This window comes from Tachysurus fulvidraco, chromosome 19 (genome assembly GCF_022655615.1).
Source record: "Tachysurus fulvidraco isolate hzauxx_2018 chromosome 19, HZAU_PFXX_2.0, whole genome shotgun sequence".
In the NCBI taxonomy this organism is placed as follows: Eukaryota; Metazoa; Chordata; class Actinopteri; order Siluriformes; family Bagridae; genus Tachysurus; species Tachysurus fulvidraco.
This window is the reverse complement of record NC_062536.1, coordinates 3,191,931-3,214,885: the sequence shown is the minus strand read 5'-3', so window position 1 is coordinate 3,214,885 and position 22,955 is coordinate 3,191,931. Positions and strand designations below refer to the sequence as shown.

The window sequence follows — 22,955 nt, the reverse complement described above, 5'->3', positions numbered from 1 at the left end:
TATTAGGAAGGCATAAAATGTGCCAAATTTAAACATGCGAATCCCAGTTGGAATTCCACACCGGATCAGCAAGGCCCGGGTTAACAACGACCGTCACCAGCGCTGTTGACATACAGGGTGCCATCGGAAATGGTATTGTAGAGTATTGTATTGTTTGTGTAGCAGCACTATCTCTTTTTAGAAGTGATTGGGGTGGGGCTTTAAATTGGATTTTTGTTCTGAGGGTATAAAAATGGTGTGAGTGACATTATAGGGGTGCGCCCCATCTATCAATACCTCATTTCTGTTGTGCTGTGTGAATGCCCAAGAGGTAATAGCTGTTTGCTGTGACCATATGACTGTTTGTTGACACAGGTTTTTATTAAGTCTACTTTATTTATCGTGGGAGCCTTTTTACATTTGCGTATGTTGCATGCCATCAAACTCCTTGACTAGCATAATTTACTAGCTAACAGGTATGTCATTATTTTTAATGTGTTTTAAATCGCTTAGTGTTAGGGATTAGAGTCACGGATCTGCGCAGACTTGGTGCCATGTGCGTTTGTTGTTTGTTTGTGTCACATGATTGCCCCGTCCACGTCTGCTCCTCCCCGGACATCACACCTGTTTCCCATTGTGTGTGATTGTCCGTGTCGCTATATATGTGAGCCGCGTTGCATTAGGCAGCGCGGCTTCATTGATCATATTGTTAGTGCCCCGTGTGTTGTGGTTTATGTTTGTCTTCCTATTGTATTAAACCCCTTTCATTTGAAGCTATCCTGCGTACGGGTCTGCCTTCAATCCACTTCTGCCAGGGTCCTGACACTTAGTTATAAACTTTTAATCTGTCGATGTGTTTTGTGTTTACTTGGTTAGTGTGTGGCTAAGCGAAGTTGCAGCAGGTGTCTGGCTTTGTGTATTGTACGACTATCTTGGAAGTTTACAATTTATGTTCTCTTGGGATAAAGAATTCCTAGGACATCAGATTGCTTGAAGTGACTGTTATAATTCTTTAGTGACTGATCATAAGCACCAAGTGAGGCCTGCTTGTGGGGTTGTCCAGCCAGGCCAGACCATTGACATGGCATTTTATCGTATTCGCGGATGAACACAGCGCAGCACTGATCTTTTTATATCCTTTTTTTCTAGTTTTCACAATTTGTGGAACTGGACTGTCCAATCCTAAGGCTTGGCTCCTTATAATCCTCCAATTCGAACAGCTGAAGGTAAAATGTGAATGTTAAGCCAGGAACGGCACATTACAATGTTTACCGACCAAGCTTTCACCATCTTGTGTCTTTCAATTTTTTTTTTCTTTTTTCAAACTCCTTTTTTTTCATGGTTCAAATGACTTTGATCCCTTTTCCCCATAATGTTTTTGGTCATTTCATTTGTATGACATCTGTGTTACTTTGTTTATTTTAATTTGGTATGTTGGTTGTTTATTTAGGCTGTAAATTCAGCCATTGTGGTTGTTGGCAGAGGTGCATCCAGTGACAAGTTGGTAGTTAGTACATGACTAGTTCAGTTTTTTTTGTTGTTGTTAATGGCACCTGCTGTGCTGATTAATGTGATTTTTTTTTTGTTGGAACTTAATATAAGTGAGTTCCCGGTAGTAGGCCCCCGGAATGGGGGTATATAGTTAGTATATACAGGACAATTATTTACATACTTAAAACATAAAAGAAGATAAATAACTTACAACAGTTTAAGTTTGAAATAAAATATGTGAAATGTTTGTTACTTGTGTGCAGCTGTCCAGTGAACTGTGGTCAGAGCTTTAAATGATTTTCTGTATTTTTACTAACGTGTGTGATTGGGTTTATTCTAATACTAGTGTATTCTCTCATTAAGACGGCTGATAGAGGGGCTGGTTTAAGGACTTACTTCTTGGGTTTTTCGGGCTTCCATTTGAAATACGTACACTCAGCTGTTCTCTCTCTCTCTCTCTCTCTCTCTCTCTCTCTCTCTCTCTCTCTCTCTGTCCCCTCTCTCTGCGCATGCGTGAACGAGGGGGCGGCACGTTGAGCGTATAGTCGTCTTTGTTCTCCCGGTGATAAGTTTAGTGTGAGTGTTGTTTTGTGAGCATTAGCTCAGGGTTAAACAGCAGGACGTGTGTTTCCAGTTTTGCACTGAGAGCATATGGCTGGCCCAGGTCCTGAAAGCCTGGCGTTTCTCACACCACGCCATGCTGTTAGAATAGACTCGAGTGTCAGTGTAGAGGAGTGTTGTTTAGCTGTAGGGAAGCTAGTGGGCTGTAACAACATCCTGGCTGCAGACCGAATGAACAAGAACATTATCTTCGTCAGAACTGTCGGTTTAGCGAACAGTTTAGTAGAGAGTGGGGTGGAGATTGGTGGTGTTTTTACTCCTGTGCTTCCTCTGCATACCCCTAAAACAGAAGGTCAGGTTGTCGAATGAAAAGGTGTATTTCAGTCGTTTACATGATGGTGAAAGATAACAGAGAAGATTTAGATTTAACGAAGACACAAGGACCATACTGAGACCATACTGAGGAGAAACACAGATCACTGCAGCACATGAGTTCAGTCAGGAGGCACCTGGGGAACACAGGATTAAGTGGACCATCAACTGAAGGAGAGAACAGTAGATGAGGAAGAACATGCATCTAAAGGTGAGTTTCAGGTAGCTGACAGGGTTGGTGGGTTTCAGAGTAACTGTTAAATTGTATGAACAAAACAGAGCTGACATTCTATTTCCACAAGAGAACCACAGTGACGTGTCTAATGTTGTGGACTGGACAAGAGAATTTAATGGACTGTCCATCCTAAGCCAGAACACCTCTTAGTGACACAGCTGTAATCTTATTTTCTACAATTTTTCTTCTTTCTTTTTAAGTGGAGCAGATTTAAAAGGTATATTGGTGAAAAATAAGTTTGAGAATCACACTTTTTTTTGTGTGTTTATGACCCCACCACTGTGATTGACAATGTTTTTTATACTTTGTGATGTTTGAAACTTGAGAGATTTTAATTGCCCCACATGGCCACACGCTAGATCTAATTCATCTCACTGAGTCAGATGAGCTTGTGAATGTAGGGAAGGATTTCCACAAGAAGTAGAATATTTGGGTTTATTGCTATAATATACTTTCTTTGGCAAGGCTGGACAGATTTTATAGTTTAAATAATCAACACTCTTCAGTACTGCATGGTTACTCTAGTAGGCATATCAGATCATGGTATGGTACAGTGTGGGAGAACCTTAAGCTCTGTAAAACCAAAAAGGACCTTCTGGTGATTTAATATCAATCCATTATGTCACAAACATTTTATAGAGGATGTCAAGCATTTTGGGATTGATTTTAAAACTTCATTTCAATCCTGCAGCACTTGTGGGACTTTTGGAAAAGGCAGAGATTAGACAACAGTGTCAACAATAAATAAAACTTTAAGAACTTGCTGAAATGACACATGATCAAGAGCAAATGGAAATGCTCAAAGGCACTCTTTGGCTGAGCTGTTACATTTTTGATTTTCAAATACAAGTCCGTGAGAGATCTTACACATCTTGTGTTGGTGTGATGTCAAACCTGTGCATGTTGTGAGGTGATTGGTGTAGATTTGGTGTTTGCACATTCTTTATTATGTCAGTATTAAACAACATTTTTATATCACTGAGTGCCAAGATTTTATTTAGTCTGAATTTAGTCCATCTAGCTTAATTAAATAATGAATAAATAATTGAGTGATGATAGTGTGACCTTATCTGAGGAGATATCACAGATATTAAAGGGTCACAGTCACTGACTGTTGTGTTAATCAGTGATCACACCAGAATCCTGAACGCTGGTTAGATTATTGAGACTGATTTGTGTTTTAAATGAATTCTCGTATGTCTGATCTTCCCTCAGCTCTACCACAATGTGAGACGTCCAGAAGCTGGAAAAACTCCTGACTGAAAGTTTGATAAAGATTAAAGAGCGTCACTGTCTGATGCCGAGACCAGCAGATCAGACAAAGGAGCTATTTATTCAGAGACTGATCCTCCTGCACTAGTGTCCCCCCCCCCCCCATGCACCAAGGATCCATCTGATTTCTGCCAGATTAGAGACGGACTCCTCTTTATCTGTCTCTTCTGGTACAGATTCATTGAGCTTTTGTCCTGATTTTTACTTATTAATCCATTCTATAATTAGAAATCTGTATAAAAGACAGCATAATGTTTGTCATCAATTATTATCAGATCTGTATGGATAGAAAACAATAAAAAAGAAAATCTAAAAAAGAACAGACCACATGCTCCTCAGCTCAGCAGCACAATTTGTTGCTTTCTGCATGTGTTTCAATGGTGAAATCATGACAGAAGTCTTAACAGATTAGGTGAAATGTCATTTTTAGTTTTTCACTTCTTTCTGAGCCGCTCTGAAGAACTATTTGTGAATAAATGGTTCTTCTTGTAAATTAAAAAAAAGTAAAGTGTTTATGAATCAGTTAATATGCATGTAGATTAGTCTGAGCTTGTTATTATGAAGTGTGATGAGTGATTGAGATATTTGTCTGTTAGTGTAAAACCTTTGGACTGGAAGTGTTAGTATATATTTTAATATCCATATGGCCTTAACATGTCTTTTCACTGCTTCCCAGAGAGATCTCATAAATCTGTGATTATCCCCAGCTAGTGTGTTCTCCTTAACCATTTTAACAGTATAGTGTTTTACACAGTGTCTGATTGTTAAACACTGAAATATATTCTAGATAAGTCATTTAAATACCCCATGTGTATTGTTATTTTATTAGTGAAAAACATTGTTAGCGTTTGTCTTAGGGTTTTTTCCCCACATAAATTTAGAGAACATTATTTGACCTCTCTGTAATCAGTTATTTAAAGTTTTATTAGAATCTGTTTTCTTTTCAAGTCAAGAAGCTTTTATTGTCATTTCAACCATATATAGCTGTTGCAGTACACAGTGAAGAGACGTTTCTCCAGGATCAGGGTGCTACATAAAAGGGCTAAGGACATGTAAGTAGTCTTAGCCACATAAAGTGCAACTGTGCAACCTGGTGCAAACAGTGCAGGACAAGACAAACAAGACAGTTTTGTTAGGGAAATAAAATTGCAGTTAATTGCACCACTATTTTTGATTCATTATTATGAATCATTTTACATGAATTCAGTGTTTGCTTTCAGGTTTATTGTTATCTGGACCAGACTGAAATATTGTTTTTTAGTGGTAATTAATGCATATATGAGGAAAGAAGTCAGTTCTACAGTATATTACAGCACTGAAGGTTTTATATATGATGACACTAGAAGTGATATGTTTAGATTCATATTAATGTGTTAGTGTAGTTATATTAGAAGCAGTGGTCAGTAGGAGAGGAACATAAATGTCTGCTGGATATTTCAGCTCTTTGTAGCTCTACAGTCTGCTGAATGAAGCTTCTAGAGTTCTGTGCTTGTGACGTAACAGAACAAACCGCTGTAATTAAGTGATGACGTAAAGACGTTCTAGTGTTTATTTAAACTTTCTAACGATACAATGAGACATTTAATGACTTTCATTCGCTCTCAGACTGCAGATCTTGTACTGCGCCCTCTGCTGTTTGCGGCTGGAGCTGCAGCTGCAGTCACGGCCGCAGGAGTTTATTATTATATTAATTTAGACGGCGATGGAGAGAGAAAGGCGGAGCGCGCAGACTCACCTGATACCGGAGGTACCCCCCCCCCTCTCTGTGTCTGTGTCTGTGTCTGTCTCTCTTTCTCTCTCTGTCTGTCTGTCTCTCTGTGTGTCTTCTCTTTCTCTTTCTCTCTCTCTCTCTCTCTCTCTCTCTCTCTCTCTCTCTCTCTCTCTCTCTCTCTCTCTCTCTGTATTAGAAGTAATATGTGTATGTAATGGAGACTGTGCTGACTGCAGGCTGAAGTGAGGAGGTGTTTTGTCTGTTTGTATTTAGACCCAGTAGAGACACTGAGTACAGATACAAATTGTTCTTTGGTGGAGTCAGACTTGATGTTTGATGTGAATGGAGTCAGAGACGCTCAGACTAATAGCACTGTCCCTGAGGTACTCACCAATCCACCATCACGCTAATCTCTACTTCTATACCTCATCACTCTCAGGGCCTTATGGACACTTTCATCACTGTTTGTCTTAGAAAACATTACTCATCTCTATATATATTTAAAAAATAAAACCAATACAATGTTTTTGTTAGTTAGCTAGTTATTAAGTCGCCCTCAGGGAAGTTGTTAGCTGATTAGCTGCATTAGCTCATGTGTTACCTGGGATTAGGTGAAGTACGTATGTTTGTTCTTACATCTTTTCATAACTTTAGACAATTAGAACTGAAGGTTTTGACACTTCTAAGAGTTTATTTTTCCAGGACTAGACTGAAGACTACAGTCATTAACGTCCAGAATGAGACGAGTCAGGATGTTTATCAGCATCAAGAAACCTTTACAGTTATTCTGTCAGGTGGTATTTAGATAATCTCTGGACACGTTTTTATCTTTGAGGTGGACAGAGAGAGGTCCAAGCTAGAGGAGCGAGTGAGGAAGCTGGAGGAACTACTCTATGAGGCACACAGAGAGTGTGAGAGAAACAACACAGTGTGTTAGAATAAGCTCACCGTACAGCTATTGAGAAAATAAGCTCATATTCAATAGCTAGAAATATGATGAGCATGTGTTGTGTCTGTGAGGAAAATATAAATATGAGAAGCACAACTTGGAATCTGACTGTATTGTTAAACCCCTGTGTGTTGTAGGATAGTGAGCGAGCAGAGGAGGCTTACAGAATCCTGCAGTCCCAGTATGAAGAGACATTAAAACAGCGGGATGGGCTACTAATGGTATTAACTGTTTTCCTCTAAAAGGTTTTTGAAACTGTTCTGATGAGCAACATGTTGTACTCTGGAGTGTCTGAATGTGTAGATGTAAATAACATGCTTCTGTTATTGAATTTCCAGGTCTCTCTGCCTGAAGCTGAGAGGAAATACAAGCAGGTGATGAAGACGAATGCCCAGCTGGAGAAGGAGAAGTCCAAGCTGATGTCCAGGGTGGACACACTGCAAGGCTCAATGCAGCAGCTGGGCCACCTTCTGTGTGAGACACGCACAGAGTGTATTGAGGCAAAGAGGGTGAGTGAGAAAATCCCTAAACACTTCCTTTAGTAATAATTAGGGCTGGTAATTTAACGCGTTAATTAGATTAATTAATTATGAGAAAAAAATAATGCGTCAATATATTTAACACATTTAACGCGCCCTGCCCCTCCCCACACCTGTACCAACGAGTACATATCTTGCAATAAGCTGTAGTGGCAAGTTAGTCAAGCATGATGCCAAATGACACAGATCTGCCTGGCTTTCTGAAGGGCAAATTTAAATTCAAAACTCTTTCCAATGGAGCCACTGATAAAACAAAAGTCCTTTGCGTTCTCTGCAATAACGAATTTTGCATACCATCGAAGTAGTTCTAGCATGAAATACTACCTGAACTCAAATCATGTTGCGAGCTCTGCAGTTAGCACAACCCAGGATGCTGCAGGCAAGCTCCGCCAAACCACGCTGACTGAAAATCGCCGCAAATTAAGTAAGTCGTCCTCAGAAACACTAACAAATGCAATATCTAAATGGATCGCAATGGACTTTAGGCCTGTTAATATTGTGGAAGACAAGGGGTTAATGGATGCCTTTTGAATTGCCTCTTCCGTTACAAGCTACACACTACCGGCGAGACATACACTACTTTCGAGAATAAATTATCTTGTATGACACCGAAAAACTATCAAAACAGGAAAAATTGAATCAAGCACAATATTTTGCTCTGACCGGAGACCACTGGACTTCAATCAGTAATCACAACTATCTATGTGTTACTACGCACTTCATCGATCGTAACTGGACACTTCAGTCCTTCGCATTAACGGTACTTGAAACAGAGACACGTCATTATTCTGATGCATGCAGGTGGAACTCATCACTTGATATGATCACACGTCTCTTACGGAATAAAGAGGCTGTTAAGGCTACTTTAGCCCAACAGAAACACAAGTTAGTTATGCTGACTGCTGCTGAGTGGGACAAACTGCACAAGCTGCAGATGCTCATTGAACCATGCAAGTAAGTCTGCCACACATCCATCCCATTTGTGGTTCCAGCTATATTTGTTACACAGCTAAAATGTCCTAGAGCTCTTACTAAGCAAGGTAAACATGCTTGTTACAAGAAAAATCCATAAAATGAACTTTTGTAAATGTTAAGGATTTTAAAATCACCTTTTATATTCATGTTAAATATGCTTATCTTAGCCTAAACTAAATGTACTGAAATGTATTTGACCTTGTTATCTTCCACCTCAGGTATGTGACTGAACTCCTTGGGGGTGAAACTTATGTTTCATGCTCTGTGGTGCTGCCTGCATTCTGCCACCTTAACCATGTAATGAGGGTCTATGATGAAGATCCAGCATATGTGGCGAGGTTCAAGACTGCCTTCAAGAAAGACCTTGCTGAACGCCAAGCTGTCATGAACAATGAATGGCTGAAACTTTCATCAGCTCTTGACCCACGTTTTAAGGACTTGAAAGGCCTAGCAAGAGGAGATATACAGCAGGTGTGGTCCAGCCTTGAGAAAATACTACAGAAGGCAGAACCCAGCACACATACTCCACAACCCAGTGAAGAAAATGAGCCAGCTAAGAAAAGGAGAATCCTTCTACTGGGTTCAGAGTCAGACTCAGAATCAGAGGAAGAAAATCATGTTAACAATGTGCTACAAAACTACAGAGCTCAACCCACTATTGAGATGGATGAGTGTCCTTTAGAGTGGTGGTCAGTTAATGCAGAGGCCCATATTAAACTGTCTTCCTCAGCTCACAAGTATTTGGCCATGCCTGCAACCACTGTACCATGCGAAAGACTTTTCTCACTGGCGGGCAGCATCGTGCAAAAGAAGAGGGCATCTTTAAACTCAGAAAATGTAAACAAATTAGTTTGTCTTAGCAACTGGTTGAAGGAGAAATAAGAAATTAGGGTTTCTTGTTGAATTACTGTTTGTAGCCTAAGTGATAGGCTTGTGTTCAATAATAAAAAAAATGTTACAGCCATTGTAGCCTAAGTGATAGGCTTGTGTTCAATGAAAAAAAACTGCTTTTTGTTATATTGGTTCAATCTTTCTCAAACACAATCATTTTAAATGACATTTTGGGGGAAATTCTCAACTAATATTTATGTGCAATTAAATGTGATTAAAAATTTTTAATCACTTACCAGCCCTAGTAATAATGTGATGAAGCTTGACTTTCATGTTACATAGTGAGTTTCTTCACAGGCTTTATTTAACTGAGTGAAATTAAAGCAGTTAAAGCTCTGGGTTGTTGATCAGAAGTTTGGGGTTCAAGATTGGGGTTTTTAATTATTGTTATACAGGAAGTGGCCTGTTGTCTGTGAACATGTGAACTTTTTCACCATGGCTGTGTTTCAGAAATATGAAGTAGAGCAGAAAATCTGTAAATATGTGCAGAACAAACTTGACGAGAAGAAGGCAAAGCGTAAGGAGAAGCTCGTGACACTAAGGGTATGTTTTTCCCCCTCATGTGTTTTTGTCCACAAACCTTTTCAGGCAGTTCTGACTGATGAGTCAACACCTCGAAAATGTCTGAATGTGTGTGTAACAGTAAACAAAGCCAAACAGCATCAGTTGTTACATTTCCAGGAGTCTCTAACTGCAGTTAAGGAGAAATATGAGGAAGCGATGGCGAACATAAGCCAAATGGAAGACGAGAACTCCAACCTGAGGTCTGATGTGGAAACTCTACAAGACTCGGTGCAGGAGTTGGACAGAGAGCTCGCTGTGTCCCAGATAACATGTAAAGAGTTAACAAGAGTAAGTTCCTTTAGAAATAATAGATCATAAGGTCATGATGAGTTACTCCACAGGTTATATGTAGTTTAATAAAATAAACAAACGTTTAGTTTAAGATGCTAGTGTTTATTATGAATAGAGTTAACACATTGTAGATGTGAACATTTATCTGTTCTTTTTGTCCATGTCCGTGTTTTAGGAATGTGATGGAGCAAAACAGCAGCTGAGGATCCTGCAGTCCGAGTGCAGTGAGATGAAGGACATTTTACTGAAGGTAAGATGTGTGTATTATGAAACCAGCCTGAATTCTACTTAATGAGCAAAGTCCTCCATTTTCTAACTCTATACCTGGGCTATGTTAAAGATAGAGTCTCAGGTATTGGTTTGTTGATAGAGCTCATTTAAACACTGGATATTTTGTTTAAGGCTTAAATCCATGTGTTTTTTTATATTCTTAGTAGTTACTCTGAAGTTACTTCTTTTCGGGTGAAGTGGTCGTTTAGCACTAAAGTGTAAACGTCTTCTGCACTATGACTGTGTTTTAGGACTGTGAGAGAGTGCCAGAGGTTCACCGTATGCTCATGTCACAAAATGAGGTGTTAAAGAAGTTGTTAAAGCAGAATGAGGAGTTAATGCAGGTAAGATCTGACTGCTTTTGTGACCTTTACATGGAAAAATAAATGTGACTCAGAAGAGTTCATTTGAGGTAAACCATAAATACTAATCTTTTACATAAATACCTGAAGCTCAAATCCAAAACACAAGACTTTCCAGACCTAATGGTAGAGAGATGTGAGAGAGTCAGAATTAAACACAGGCCTAGTTCTGTATGCAATCAGCTATGACTCCTCATAAAGCTGTCACTCAAACTGTTAATCATGTTACAATTCAAATGACTTCTAATATAGTAAAGCATGGAACCATGAGAGATTTGGGTTTAAGTATTAAACAATAAAAATCTTCCAGGCCTCTCTGGATGAAGCTGAAAGCAAATATGAGAAGACAGTGATGACCAATGCTGAGCTGGAGAAGAAAAACTCTGACCTGATGTCCCTGGTGACCACGCTGCAAGGTACAGTGGAGGTGATGGAGAAGAAGCTCGCTGAGACCTGCAGGAAGTGTGATGACATAAGGAGGGTAAGAGAGAACATCCTTGTATTTAGCTTTAGAAATATTATGAGGACACTTGACATTCATGCTGCATGATAAGTTGCACCATCAGTTACATCATGTAGTTAAACAAAATGTCTACAATGATTTCTGGTTTCCGGTCTAGTTTGCTGAAAGTGACCCATTGTAGATAAGAATCATGTAATGTGTGTTTTAGGAGTGTGAGCAAGAGCGAGAGGCTCACATTAAACAGAAGTTACGTTGTGCAGACTTTAGGAAAGCTTTAAGTGAGTGCAGTCAGTTACTAAAGGTAAGTCACGTGTGTCAGTTGTGGGTCAGAGATGTACAGTACAGATCAAAAGTTTGGACACACCTTCTCATTCAAAGAGAACATTTAGTTCATAACAAAAAAGTGTGAAACAACTGAAAATATGTCATGTTCTAGGTTCTTCAAAGTAGTCACCTTTTGCTTTGATTACTGCTTTGCACACTCTTGGCATTCTCTTGATGGGCTTCAAGATGTAGTCACCTGAAATGGTCTTCCAACAGTCTTGAAGGAGTTCCCAGAGATGCTTAGCACTTGTTGGCCCTTTTGCCTTCACTCTGCGGTCCAGCTCACCCCAAACCGTCTCGATTGGGTTCAGGTCTGGTGACTGTGGAGGTCAGGTCATCTGGCGCAGCACCCCATCACTCTCCTTCATGGTCAAATAGCCCTTACACAGCCTGGAGGTGTGTTTGGGGTCATTTTTTTTCCACACTTTTTTGTTATGTATATAATTCCACATGTGTTAATTCATAGTTTTGATGCCTTCAGTGTGAATCTACAATTTTCATAGTCATGAAAATAAAGAAAACTCTTTGAATGAGAAGGTGTGTCCAAACTTTTGGTCTGTACTGTAAATACTGTAACTCTGGGCATTTTAAACATTGATATTTAGGAACAAATATTTACGCTTTAAAACATATGTGACCGTGTGTGTGTACAGTATGTGTGTGTACAGTATGTGTGTGTACAGTATGTGTGTGTGTACAGTATGTGTGTGTGTACAGTATGTGTGTGTGAACAGTATGTGTGTGTGAACAGTATGTGTGTGTGAAGACTCATGTTCCTGCTGCTTGATAAGTTACTATATGTTACTACAGTCCAGATGACTCTTGTGTTTTTCTTGCACACTGGAAATCATTCCCCTTAAGCAAGTTTTTTTTTTACCTCTATATCCTGATGAACTTGTTAATTAGCTGACATTCTGCTTCATGACTATGTTTTAGGAGAATGAGCAAGAGCTCGGAGCTCACAATATCCAGATGTCACAGTATGATCAGATGACTTTAACACATAATGAGAAGTTACTAAAGGTAGGTTTTTCTTCTCATGTTACCAAGCCTGATATTGTAAAGTGTGTGTGTGTGTGTGTTCTTGTTTACTTACCGATGAGATTTCTCATGTCTAAATCTGTGTGTATAGAAACAAATGGCTGAAGCTGAGAAGAGATACGAGCAGGAAAAGGAGACCAATGCTCATTTGGTGAAAGAGAAGTTAGATCTGATGTCCCAGGTGGAGAATCTGAAAGGCAAAGTGGAGGGTTTGGGTGAACTGCTGGCTGAAAAACGCAGGCAGTGTGCTGAGGCCTTGTTGGTAAATCAGTTCCTTTAGAAATAACCCGAGGGCTTGTTATGTTCCTGTTACATAATGTTACAATGCAGGTTGTGTACTCTCTCTAACAAAAGTATTGTAACAGCAAGACCAGATCTTTGTTTTGAAGGCTTAAGGTAAATCTGACAATAGATCAGACAGAATTATTCACTTCAGCTTTCATTTCCTGATGCTGCTTTAATTTAAGCAACATTCATGCAAATATAAAGTGTCATTTACTTTAATCACCTAAAGACAGTCTGTTCCTATACTTTTGCTCACCTCCAAATTGTCTGGTCTGCCATCATTTTTTTGTAACCCATCTAGATGTAAAGATCAGGAAATGGAAAAGATGTAAATCTGATCTATTACCTCTTTAATACTTCCAGAGTAAACTACATACTTGTACAAAAGACAAATTCATGATACTCTGTTTCCTGTTTGACACTGTGTGAACAAACTGTTCACACAAACTGTGTGTCTTTAAGTAGTAAAGATTTGAACATCTTTTGCTCACTGGATGTGTTTTAGGAGTGTTCCATTGCAAAGAGCATTCAAACTATGACCAAATCCAAGGAGGAGACTTTAGAGCAGGAAAAAGATTCAATTAGGGTTTGTTTTTCTTCTCTCACAACCACAGCTGTTATTGTGAAGTGTGTGTGTGTGTCTGAATGTGTGTAGTAGTAAATAACTTTGTTAAACTTCCAGGTCTCTCTGTGTGAAGCTGAGACGAAGTACAGTGAGGTGATGAAGACCAATACTAAGCTGGAGAATGAGAACAGTACCCTGCATTTCACTGTGGTCAGACTGCAAGACTTGGTGCATAACTTAAAGAAAGAGCTCTCTGAGACCAAGAGAACGTGTAATGCGGCACTGAGAGTAAGTTAGAACATCCTTGTGTTAAAATGCTTGCATTGCGTTCCTTTTTATTAGAAGTAACATTAGGAAATGGAGATCTCACACATTGTTGTAACAAAAATGCAAAAAAAAAAACAACAACAGGAAACCCATATTTATTGGCACCCCTGCTTAATGATAAAATTTTAGTGTGATCATTTAAAAAAAAAATCAGACTTAAATAGATCACAGCATATGAGGTTTATTGTCGATATAAACATTAAGTGGTCAATGTTGTGTTTTAGGAGTGTGAGCAAGAGCGGGAGGCTTACAGCATCATGCAGTCTCAGTGTGATCAGATGAAGCAAACTCTATCTGACCAAGAGAAATCTCATACGGTATTATTTCACACGTTATAGAAGTGTGTGTTTGTGTCTTTAGTCCACAAGTGGCGGACTACAAGGTGGTCAAAAAGTGAAAAACAAAATGACAATTGAGAAAACAACATAATTTCAGACAAACCAGAAAAGGTAGGAATACTTTGCGAATGGAAGAATTACTGCTGATTGGACAATACATCTGTCACTTAAACTATACAGGCAGTAGGAAATTGTGTATAACTTTATTTCAAGTGCATGTGTGGAGTTCTGTGTTCACATTAAATCTAAGAAAATAACAATCCCATTGTCAAGCAAGAAAAGGAAGAACATTCATATGCCGTGATTCTTAATATGCTGATATCATCTCATGGCATAAAGATTAGTTTGTGATCTTTAAAAACACACCTGAAGAATACAGGTATGTTTCAGAGACTGTCCCAGATTAAATGATGTAAGGAATGCTATAAGAGCAGAGCTGCTCGGACCAGGAGAGTTGTTCGGTTACCAGACAATGTGGTTAGAACTTCAGTAGAAACACAAGTTGGGTGTTAAACCTGATGACATTATGCTGTTTTGCTGCAAGAACTTAATCCATAAGGAACAGCGCAGAGACACGTTGAAGATTTGTTCAACATTATAACTCCATGGGACCAAACTATCTGTGGCATGTGGATACACTAAAGCCATTTCGTTTGGGAGACATTTTACTGGAGTAACATTAATCAGTTTTTATTGTGAGCATATTTAACAATATAATTCCACAGTAAAATTGAATGATCTTTACCGTGAGCATTGAGTAGGTGACTATGAAATGATCTGAGATGGTTTGATCAACATTTTGAAATATCCATTTTATAATAGATTTAATATTTTCTCCTGGCACAACTTTATTGCCAGATATGGTGACTTTGAAGAGAAATATTGTTATTCTACAGTAACATGAATTTATCTTTTTATTCTTTATTTTCCCCATTATTAAAATGAGAGGTGTTATAAAATAGTTTAGCCCAGGGGTCAGCAACCTTAAACACTCAAAGAGCCATTTGGACTCGTTTCCCACAGAAATTTTGACATCTATAATGAAGATAACACTGCATTTTTTTGCATAGTTTTTTTTTTACCTTTACAGAAAATATAGAAATGATACATTTTGGGTGTTGCAGCTTATTAAATATATGATAAATAGTCAAAAAGTTTTTCTGCATGAGAAATACGATGTGTGGCGGGAAAGCGTGATAAAAGACCGAAATGCGTGACACCTGACAGCCCTGCATGACATCAAAATTTTAACTTGCCGCTGCAGCAAACCAAAAATGCTTCTGTGTGTCGGATTTCACAAGATGGCAGTTAAGACGCATATTTTGAGCGACAAACAAATTAAACACGGTTTATTTAAATGTTACTAGAGCATCATAATCGTAGAATTTAGAATTACATTTTTAAAAAACTAATTAACTAAAAAATAAAATAAGTTAGATTAAATATTTATTTTCCAAATCTACAGGGAGCCACAGCAGAGGGATGAAAGAGCCACTTGCGGCTCCGGAGCGGGTTGCCGACCCCTGGTTTAGCCTTTATATTGTGTGAATCCTTTTGTTAGTTATTACTTGTATACAATTTTTGTATTTCTTTAGCTGTGGTGAAGGAGATCACGGATGCTTGTACAATATAAGTGCGGCTAGTTTAACCGTTCCTTCAGAAATCAGATATTTTCCACATGGACTGCAGAAATTTGACATATTATTATCCACATTAAGGACAATACATTTTTACACATTTTGACTTTCTACTGCAGCCTGCTGTACTTCCTGTATATCTTGAGTGACAGATGTATCGTACAATCAGTAGTAAGACTTCCATTCGCAAACTATACCTACATTTTCCGGTTTGTCTGAAATGTCATGGTTTCTGGTTTGTTATTTTGTTTCCAGATTTATTTTGTTTTGCACTACTTGGCCACCATACAAAACATTCCAGGCTGTTTTGATGAGTGTTAATTTGAATCCATTTGTGTGTGTTGAAAAAAATAAAGCCAAAAACTCAATTTGTTGAACTTCCAGGTCTCTCTGGCGAAAGCTGTGGAGAAATACAACCAGGCGATGGAGTCCAACGTTCAGCTGGAGAACGAGAAGTCGGACCTGATGTACCAGGTGCACAAACTGGAAGGCACAGTGCAGCAGCTGGAGGAGAAGCTCTCTGATTCTGCCATGATGTGTGGTGCCATAAAGCAGGTAAGTGACACAATACTGGTGTTAAGCAGTTTAGTTAGAAATGGTTTGAGGACCCGTGATGAGCGTGATGAGTCACTAATTGTAAGCTTTTCCTCTTATAAATGTTTTACTACTACTTTTATTGCAAAAAAATCACTATAATATTACAATATAGCAATCAGTATATGTATATGGGTGTGTTTTAGAAGTACGAGCAAGAGCGGCAGGCTTACAGCATCCTAAAGTTACAGTACAATCAAATGAAGGAAACTCTACAACATAACAAAGTGCCACCGAGTGTAATCATATAATCATCACCACTCATGTGAACTCTTGTGTCTGACAGTGTGCTAACATGCTTTGGGTGTTAAAATTCCAGGCATCTTTGCCTGAAGCTGAGGAGAAACACGAGCCGGCGATGGAGTCCAGTGCACAGCTGGATGGCGAAAAGTCTGAGCTGATGTCCCAGGTGAACTCACTACGATGTTTAGTGCGGCAGCTGGAGGAAGAACTTTCTGAGACACGCAGGAATTGTGAAGAGATAACAGAGGTGGGTGGAATAATACGTCTATGAAGTAATGTGTCGTTAATTTTGACTCAGATATGAACAGCATATGACTGTGTTTCAGGAGAGAGATAGAGAGCTCAAAGGTTCTTAATACCCTGCAGATGTAGAACAAGATGAATGGACTCTAATCTATGATGAGATACTAAAGTAAGTTTGTCTTCTCACTGTATCATGACTGCTATAGTACACCATGTTTTAAAAGAGTCAAAATTTAAGCTTCTTCCTGATCATCTTACTACATTAAATCTGTTTTTTGAACAGAACTATTGCATAGGACCATCCTGTGATCTTATTAACACCGGAGAAACCTCCAGGGTCAGTGTTTAACACCTGGTATGCAAAGTCATATGATGACAGTGTCCTGGTTCTTACTAGAACCCAACACTTATGTCACGATGGTCTGGAACCTGCTAATCAAATCAAAATTAGTGTTCTCTTTCTCTTCACTGCTGGGCCCTGAGAGGTTTATCTGATGTGAGTAGAGCGGAGAATTAGTGCCATTAAGGGCCCAACCCATGGGACAGATCATAGAAGCTTGGGTTACAGTTGGGGCCCTGAGAGCTCAGTTCTAAGCACCAGTAGGGTACCATTCAAACAGCCATTGGCTCAAGTTTCATAGCAATCTTAATTATTACACAATTCCAAATTGACTGTATATGATTGTAGAAAGAACATCATTCATAATCACACTCTTTACTGTTTATGGTCATTCAGACTCTCCAGTGTTTATAATAATTTATAATCACACTGTCTGCTGTTGGCCAAATAAGGATGGGTTTCCTTTTGAGTCTGGTTCTTCTCCATCATACCAGCTAAAGTAGTTTACAGTAAGTACTATGACACTGTTGTCATATGACTTTGTGGTGCACACAAGAGATTACCCAGGTGTAATTCACTGTCCCTGGTGGTTAGTAGCGTGAAACAAAACGACTGTTAACATGGAGGTCCTCGAGATGAAGTGGATTAAAAAAACATTCCTGCAAAAAAAGTGTCAGTTTTGATTTGTACAGTTTAAATCAACTTGTATGTGAATTTATGAAATTTATTGAATTTATTGCATTAATTTTAATCAAATAGATCATTCAGAGTGAAGTAAAATAACTATTTTGTTATTTAAACAGGGTACAGGTATGTTATTACAATAGATGATAATGTCTAGTATAGAATTATTTACAAAACTGGTTTGTAAGTGAATTTTATCACAATATACAGTGCCTTGCAAAAGTATTCAGACCCCTGAGCAATTATCTCATATTACTGAATTAAAAATGGTGCACTGAAATTTCATTTTGTTCATTTCAACTATGAACACTGGAACTCAGAATCAATCATTAAGTGATGTTATTTTCATTTACTATATATATATATATGCATACAGTGCTCAGCATAAATGAGTACACCAAATTTGAAAATTAGGATTTTTATCAAATTCTCATAGAATATGAGAGCAATTTGCTGTATTTTTCAAAAATAGTTTTATTATACATTTCAATTTTATTAACATAAGGGTGTGCACACCTAACATCTTTAAAATAAGAAAGCTAATACATTTAATTGAAATGAGGTGTAAAAATGATTACATTCTACAACAGACTGAACTAAATCTAATATTTAGTATGGGCTCCTTGAATTTTAAGAACAGAATGAATTCTTGTAGACATTGAATGAACAAGTTGAGGACATACTGTACAGCATTCTATCATTTTTCATTCTTGATGTATGAACACTTCCAGATCATGGATGCTGGATGGACTATGATGTTCATCTTGTCTTTTCAGAATGCCCCACAAGTGTTCTACTGGCTTGAGGTCTGGTGACATGTTTGGCCACTGAATCACTTTTACCCTGTTCCTCCTGAGAAATGAACCAGTGGTCTTAGATGTATATTTTGTGTCATTATCATGTTGAAAGGGTGCCCAGTGAAATAGGGCACTATCGTCTCTTTCAGTATTTCACAGTATGTCTGTAAATTCATGATGCCATCTATGAAATGCAATGTCCTGACACCTGCAGCACTCATGCAACCCCACACAAGAACACTGCCACCCCCATGCTTTACTGTTGATACCATGCATTTTTCACTGTACACCTCACTCTTGTGACACCATACAGTTTGGCACCCATCAGAGCCAAAACATTAATCTTTGTCTTTTCACTCCAAAGTATAGAGTCCCCTATTCTTTATCTTTGACAACATAAGCCCTGACAAATTCTAGACAGGCTTTTTTTGTGCATGGGCTTCAGCAGTGGCTTCCATTGTGGATGACAGCCATGCATGCCACTAATCTGCAGTATACATCGTATGGTGTCATGGGAAACACTCACAACAGTTTAACTTTCAAATGATTTAGCCAACTGTGCAGAACTTGTCAACACAGAGATTTTATTTAACTTTTCTCATCACAGAACGCTTTGGTGTTGCAGGGAGGACGGCCTGGACATCTCAGGGAGTTTCCCGCATGCCCAATTTTGCGACAATATTCAAGCTTAAAAGTAATGTTTTATTAATTTTCTTATAGCTCTGACCTTTTTTGTGCAAAGGAATTATTTTCTTTCTCAGGTCTTATGATATTTCTTTTCCATGTGCTGCCATTTTGTCAGCATTTTATCGGATTTGATTTTGTCTCTTAAATACCACTCTTAATTGTCAATTATTCTGTTTCCACCTGCGTGTTGATGGATTAGACGCATCTTCTGGTGAATTCCTGTTAATTACAAATCAATTGTTTGCTTTTAATAACACAATCATTGGGGTGTTCTAATTTTTACATCATGATCTTAAATTATTTTGTTAGAATAGTTCCAATTTTGCCTTTGGTACTGACTCATTAAATCTCATTTAAAACAAATTAAACAGATCTGCACAAATATGTTATTATATAGAATCCCATAGCAAGTTTTAATTTTAAAGCAAGATGGAGGTTTTTCTGAGAACTCTGTCAGGGTGTACTCATTTATGCTGAGCACTTTAAGTATTCAACCCCTGTGGTGTGGAATCTGGCAGGTTACAATGATGAAAGAACTTTACCATTGCCATCTACCTGTGTATCTTGTGTAGAGACTAACCACTGGTGCTAGAGCTCTGTTATGTTACAGAACACAGATTGGGGTTTGGAATGATTACTCTTTACAAATCAAAAGAATTTCAGTTGTGAAGGTCACAAGATCTGGATTATACTGTTAGATTTTTTATTGAATTTGGCTGCAAGGTCATTGGGTAGCTCGCCAATGTACTAGAATGCCTCTAATACGTAAAAGAAAAGTAAGCTGGACCAAGTTTAGGGGAAAGTTTATTGAAGATGTTCATGAAGCATAGCAGTCAGAGCCAGCAGGTTCAAGGACAGCTATTTTCCATTCACTGTCACACTACTGAACTCTACACTACACTGTTAGAACACTGTAAAAATACTGTATATAACTTCTGTAAAATTCTACATACAATGTACATATCACATATTGTATTTTTTATACTCCTCATCCTCTACAAATATAGTGCTTTACATACATCTGCACTATGTCATTTTATGTGTATCTATAGCCTTTATATTTATTCACTGTATATATGTTTACATAATATATATATATATATATATATATATATATATATATATATATATATATATATATATATATATATATATTACATGCTGTACATATGCTACACATCTATCTATCTATCTATCTATCTATCTATCTATCTATCTATCTATCTATCTATCTATCTATCTATCTATCTATCTATCTATCTATCTATCTATCCTAATATAATCATGTTAACTGCAGGAGGGGCACATGCACCATGCAATCAGCCATCAAAACTAAATTTCAAGTTCCAAAATCTATCTATTTCTTCTAAAATCTGGCCAATGACTCAGCTGTTCAGACATCTAAAGAGAAGTTCATTCCACCACCTCGGTGCCAGAGCAGAAAAGAGTCTTGCTGTATACCTACCTCTTACCATTAGAGAAGTTGGAACCAATTGTGCAGTGCTGGTAGATCTGAGGGACCGTGGTGCAATGCGAGGAGTAACAAAGCTAAAAAAAAATAGATCTGGTCCATTTTTGGCTTTGTAGGCAAGCATCAGAGTTTTGAATCTGATGTAAGCAGCTACTGAAAGCCAGTAGAAGGAGCGCAGCAATGAGATGGAGGGAGGAGAAGCTCATAGCCCAAGTTGCTTGATGTCCAGTGTTACGTTTCCACAGTCTGTGATGATTTGGGGTGCAATGTCATCTGCTGGTGTTGGTTGGGTTTTTGAAACCCAAAGTCACTGCACCCGTTTACCAAGATATTTTAGAGCACTTCATGCTTCCTTAAATGACCATGGTATTGGTGTGCTTGACTGGCCAGCAAATTCACCAGACTGTCACGAGGAAAATGAGAAATGCAGATGAGCTGAAGGCCACTGCCAAGAAACCTGGCCTTCCATACCACCTCAGCAGTGCCACAGATTGATCACCTCCACCTCCGTCTTATGGTATTTCGTGTAAACATTTAAACAAGCGATCAACAAGAACATGAAACTTTATTGAGGTTTGTAATTGAACTCTAGCTTTTTGTTTGAGCCTGCTGTTGTGGTGTGAGGGGAGAAAGTCTGTTTCTTCCTGGGTGGTAATGTCTTCCTCACCGTGTGTTGTGCTCGTCACCTTCACAAGTGTGTGTGTGTGTGTGTGTGTGTGTGTGTGTGTGTAAGGAAGGTATGCTAGGGGACAGTTTAGCCTGACGCTTTGCCTCTGTTTGTAGGTTACTTTTACAGTAAATACATTTTTATAATGTGTCAAATAACTGATTGGAAACACATTAATATTTAGGAGGGTACTCCCAAACTCTTACCACCACAATGACAGTTGGGCTATACCATGGGAAATGGTATGGGATCAGGAGTAACACAGGCCAGGGATCAAAATTAACATGGTTAAAATCCTGGAACAGTCAACTCTATATAAAATTACATAATGGCTACATAATATTAGACACAATGTCAAAAAGAGCATAAGATTTTGGAAAGTATTCCATTTGTAGTTCACACACAGAAAAAGGAAGCCTTTGTGTTTATTACACAAATGAGTGTGGATCATCTAAACGCTGGATTTTCCAAATAATGTGAAATTCATAGTATAGACTTTTGTGACAACTTTTTTCTCCTATTCTCATTATTATGAACTTTTTATCATTGCAAAATCAGTGCAGGTTAGTTTTAAGAGCATTTTTATGAATGAGGATACACGTGTTAATGAAAAACGAGACAATTTATGATATGTGTTATTACATTAATTGGCTAGATTTCAGAGCTGTGGTGAATGAGGTCTGAAGCAAAACATAACCACACTTAAGCAACAAGACTAAATATTATGCAACTTCAGAAATAGTTCAGAAACTTTTGTTCCTAATCATCAGCATTGAGCTCACCAAAGAACTTTGAACTGTTCATCATTTTAAGACATTCACTCAGATAAGTTCAATATAAGTGACTAATAATATCAGCTTCTTGAGACAACATACAGGTCAGGGTGTATTCTGCCTTTAAAAACAGCTGCAATTTGTAGGAAAATTATGTGTATAATCTGTGACAGAGCATGTGCACTCATGTTCCTGACAGTTTTAAGGGTAAAATATTTGATGAACACCTTTTCCTTAATTTTCAACAAAACAAAAGATTTTGACATAGCAAAGCTGCCTGGTGACTTTGAGTCCCAAATACAAAATTAGTTTAAAAATTTTTTAAACTACATGGAATTATGAATTATTATGTTGAGATGAGCAGAACACTGTTATAGGACACTACATGAACTATAGATATATATCTGACCTAAATGTTACATATTTAACATCTGAACATATTTTCAAGTTAATAATAAATATATAAATAAATAAATATAAATAAATATTTCTGTTTGTAATTAAACCTGCTGGTATGTTGGATGTTTTTTTTTATTTTTTATAAAGAATATGTTTTATAATGTATGATGAATGTTTTAAAGTGCTTGTTTAACAAGTTTAATATGTTTAATGTACTCATCTAACAGTTTTATTGTCAGCATACTGTAATTTCAAAATAGTTGAGAGAAAATATATAATTAAAATTAATTGTATTATATTTATAATTAATTAATTCCACGTTATATATTTGGTATTTAATGATTCTTTGTGGGGTTTTTTTAATAATAAAATTGTACAAAATGTATTCTAAGAAATAATTTCTATTAAAATTTAAACAGTTATAGACCATTGTTGAACATATCTAAAAAAAAACAACAACAAAAATATATTTACTAACAACACATTGTGCGTTCAATTTTTCAGTAGATATTTTGTATTGAATTCATATCAGTATTTTTGTGAAAGAACTATTTTACTCATGGTCAGTTTTTCAGTTCTCTCCGAATCACCAAAGGAGCCGACTCAGAGTCGACT

The 22,955-nt window shown here is 37.8% G+C and overlaps 1 protein-coding gene across 12 annotated transcripts; it reads left to right on the top strand.

Annotated features, from left to right (window-relative positions):
* Window positions 1-1,916: 1,916 nt before the first annotated feature.
* On the top strand, window positions 1,917-19,339 carry LOC113645415 (leucine-rich repeat flightless-interacting protein 2-like). 12 transcript variants are annotated; one of them, XM_047804391.1, is made up of 20 exons: window positions 1,917-2,614; window positions 3,854-4,962; window positions 5,516-5,657; window positions 6,708-6,791; window positions 6,909-7,079; window positions 9,426-9,518; window positions 9,657-9,827; window positions 10,006-10,080; window positions 10,352-10,444; window positions 10,773-10,943; window positions 11,134-11,226; window positions 12,186-12,272; window positions 12,382-12,552; window positions 13,081-13,161; window positions 13,258-13,428; window positions 13,692-13,784; window positions 15,827-15,997; window positions 16,323-16,517; window positions 16,604-16,691; window positions 16,806-17,535. In XM_047804391.1, exons 3-19 carry the CDS (start codon window positions 5,613-5,615, stop codon window positions 16,649-16,651), a joined length of 2,013 nt encoding a protein of 670 aa, XP_047660347.1. In that variant the 5' UTR covers window positions 1,917-2,614; window positions 3,854-4,962; window positions 5,516-5,612; the 3' UTR covers window positions 16,652-16,691; window positions 16,806-17,535. The 12 variants fall into 12 exon arrangements, with proteins under 12 accessions (XP_047660347.1, XP_047660344.1, XP_047660345.1 ...); XM_027150988.2 differs by lacking the exons at window positions 1,917-2,614; window positions 3,854-4,962 and adding an exon at window positions 5,895-6,004 and having other exon boundaries at window positions 5,038-5,657; XM_047804384.1 differs by lacking the exons at window positions 1,917-2,614; window positions 3,854-4,962; window positions 16,806-17,535 and adding exons at window positions 5,895-6,004; window positions 18,951-19,339 and having other exon boundaries at window positions 5,039-5,657; window positions 16,323-16,526; window positions 16,606-16,691.
* The last annotated feature ends 3,616 nt before the right edge of the window (window positions 19,340-22,955 follow it).

Excerpts from the sequence above, each read along its gene's own strand:
- LOC113645415 (XM_027150988.2), top strand. The coding sequence starts at position 5,483 with ATGAGACATTTAATGACTTTCATTCGCTCTCAGACTGCAGATCTTGTA. Across the intron at positions 10,445-10,772 it reads AGAATGAGGAGTTAATGCAG|GCCTCTCTGGATGAAGCTGA; the intron begins GTAAGATCTGAC and ends AAAATCTTCCAG. Across the intron at positions 12,553-13,080 it reads AGTGTGCTGAGGCCTTGTTG|GAGTGTTCCATTGCAAAGAG; the intron begins GTAAATCAGTTC and ends GATGTGTTTTAG.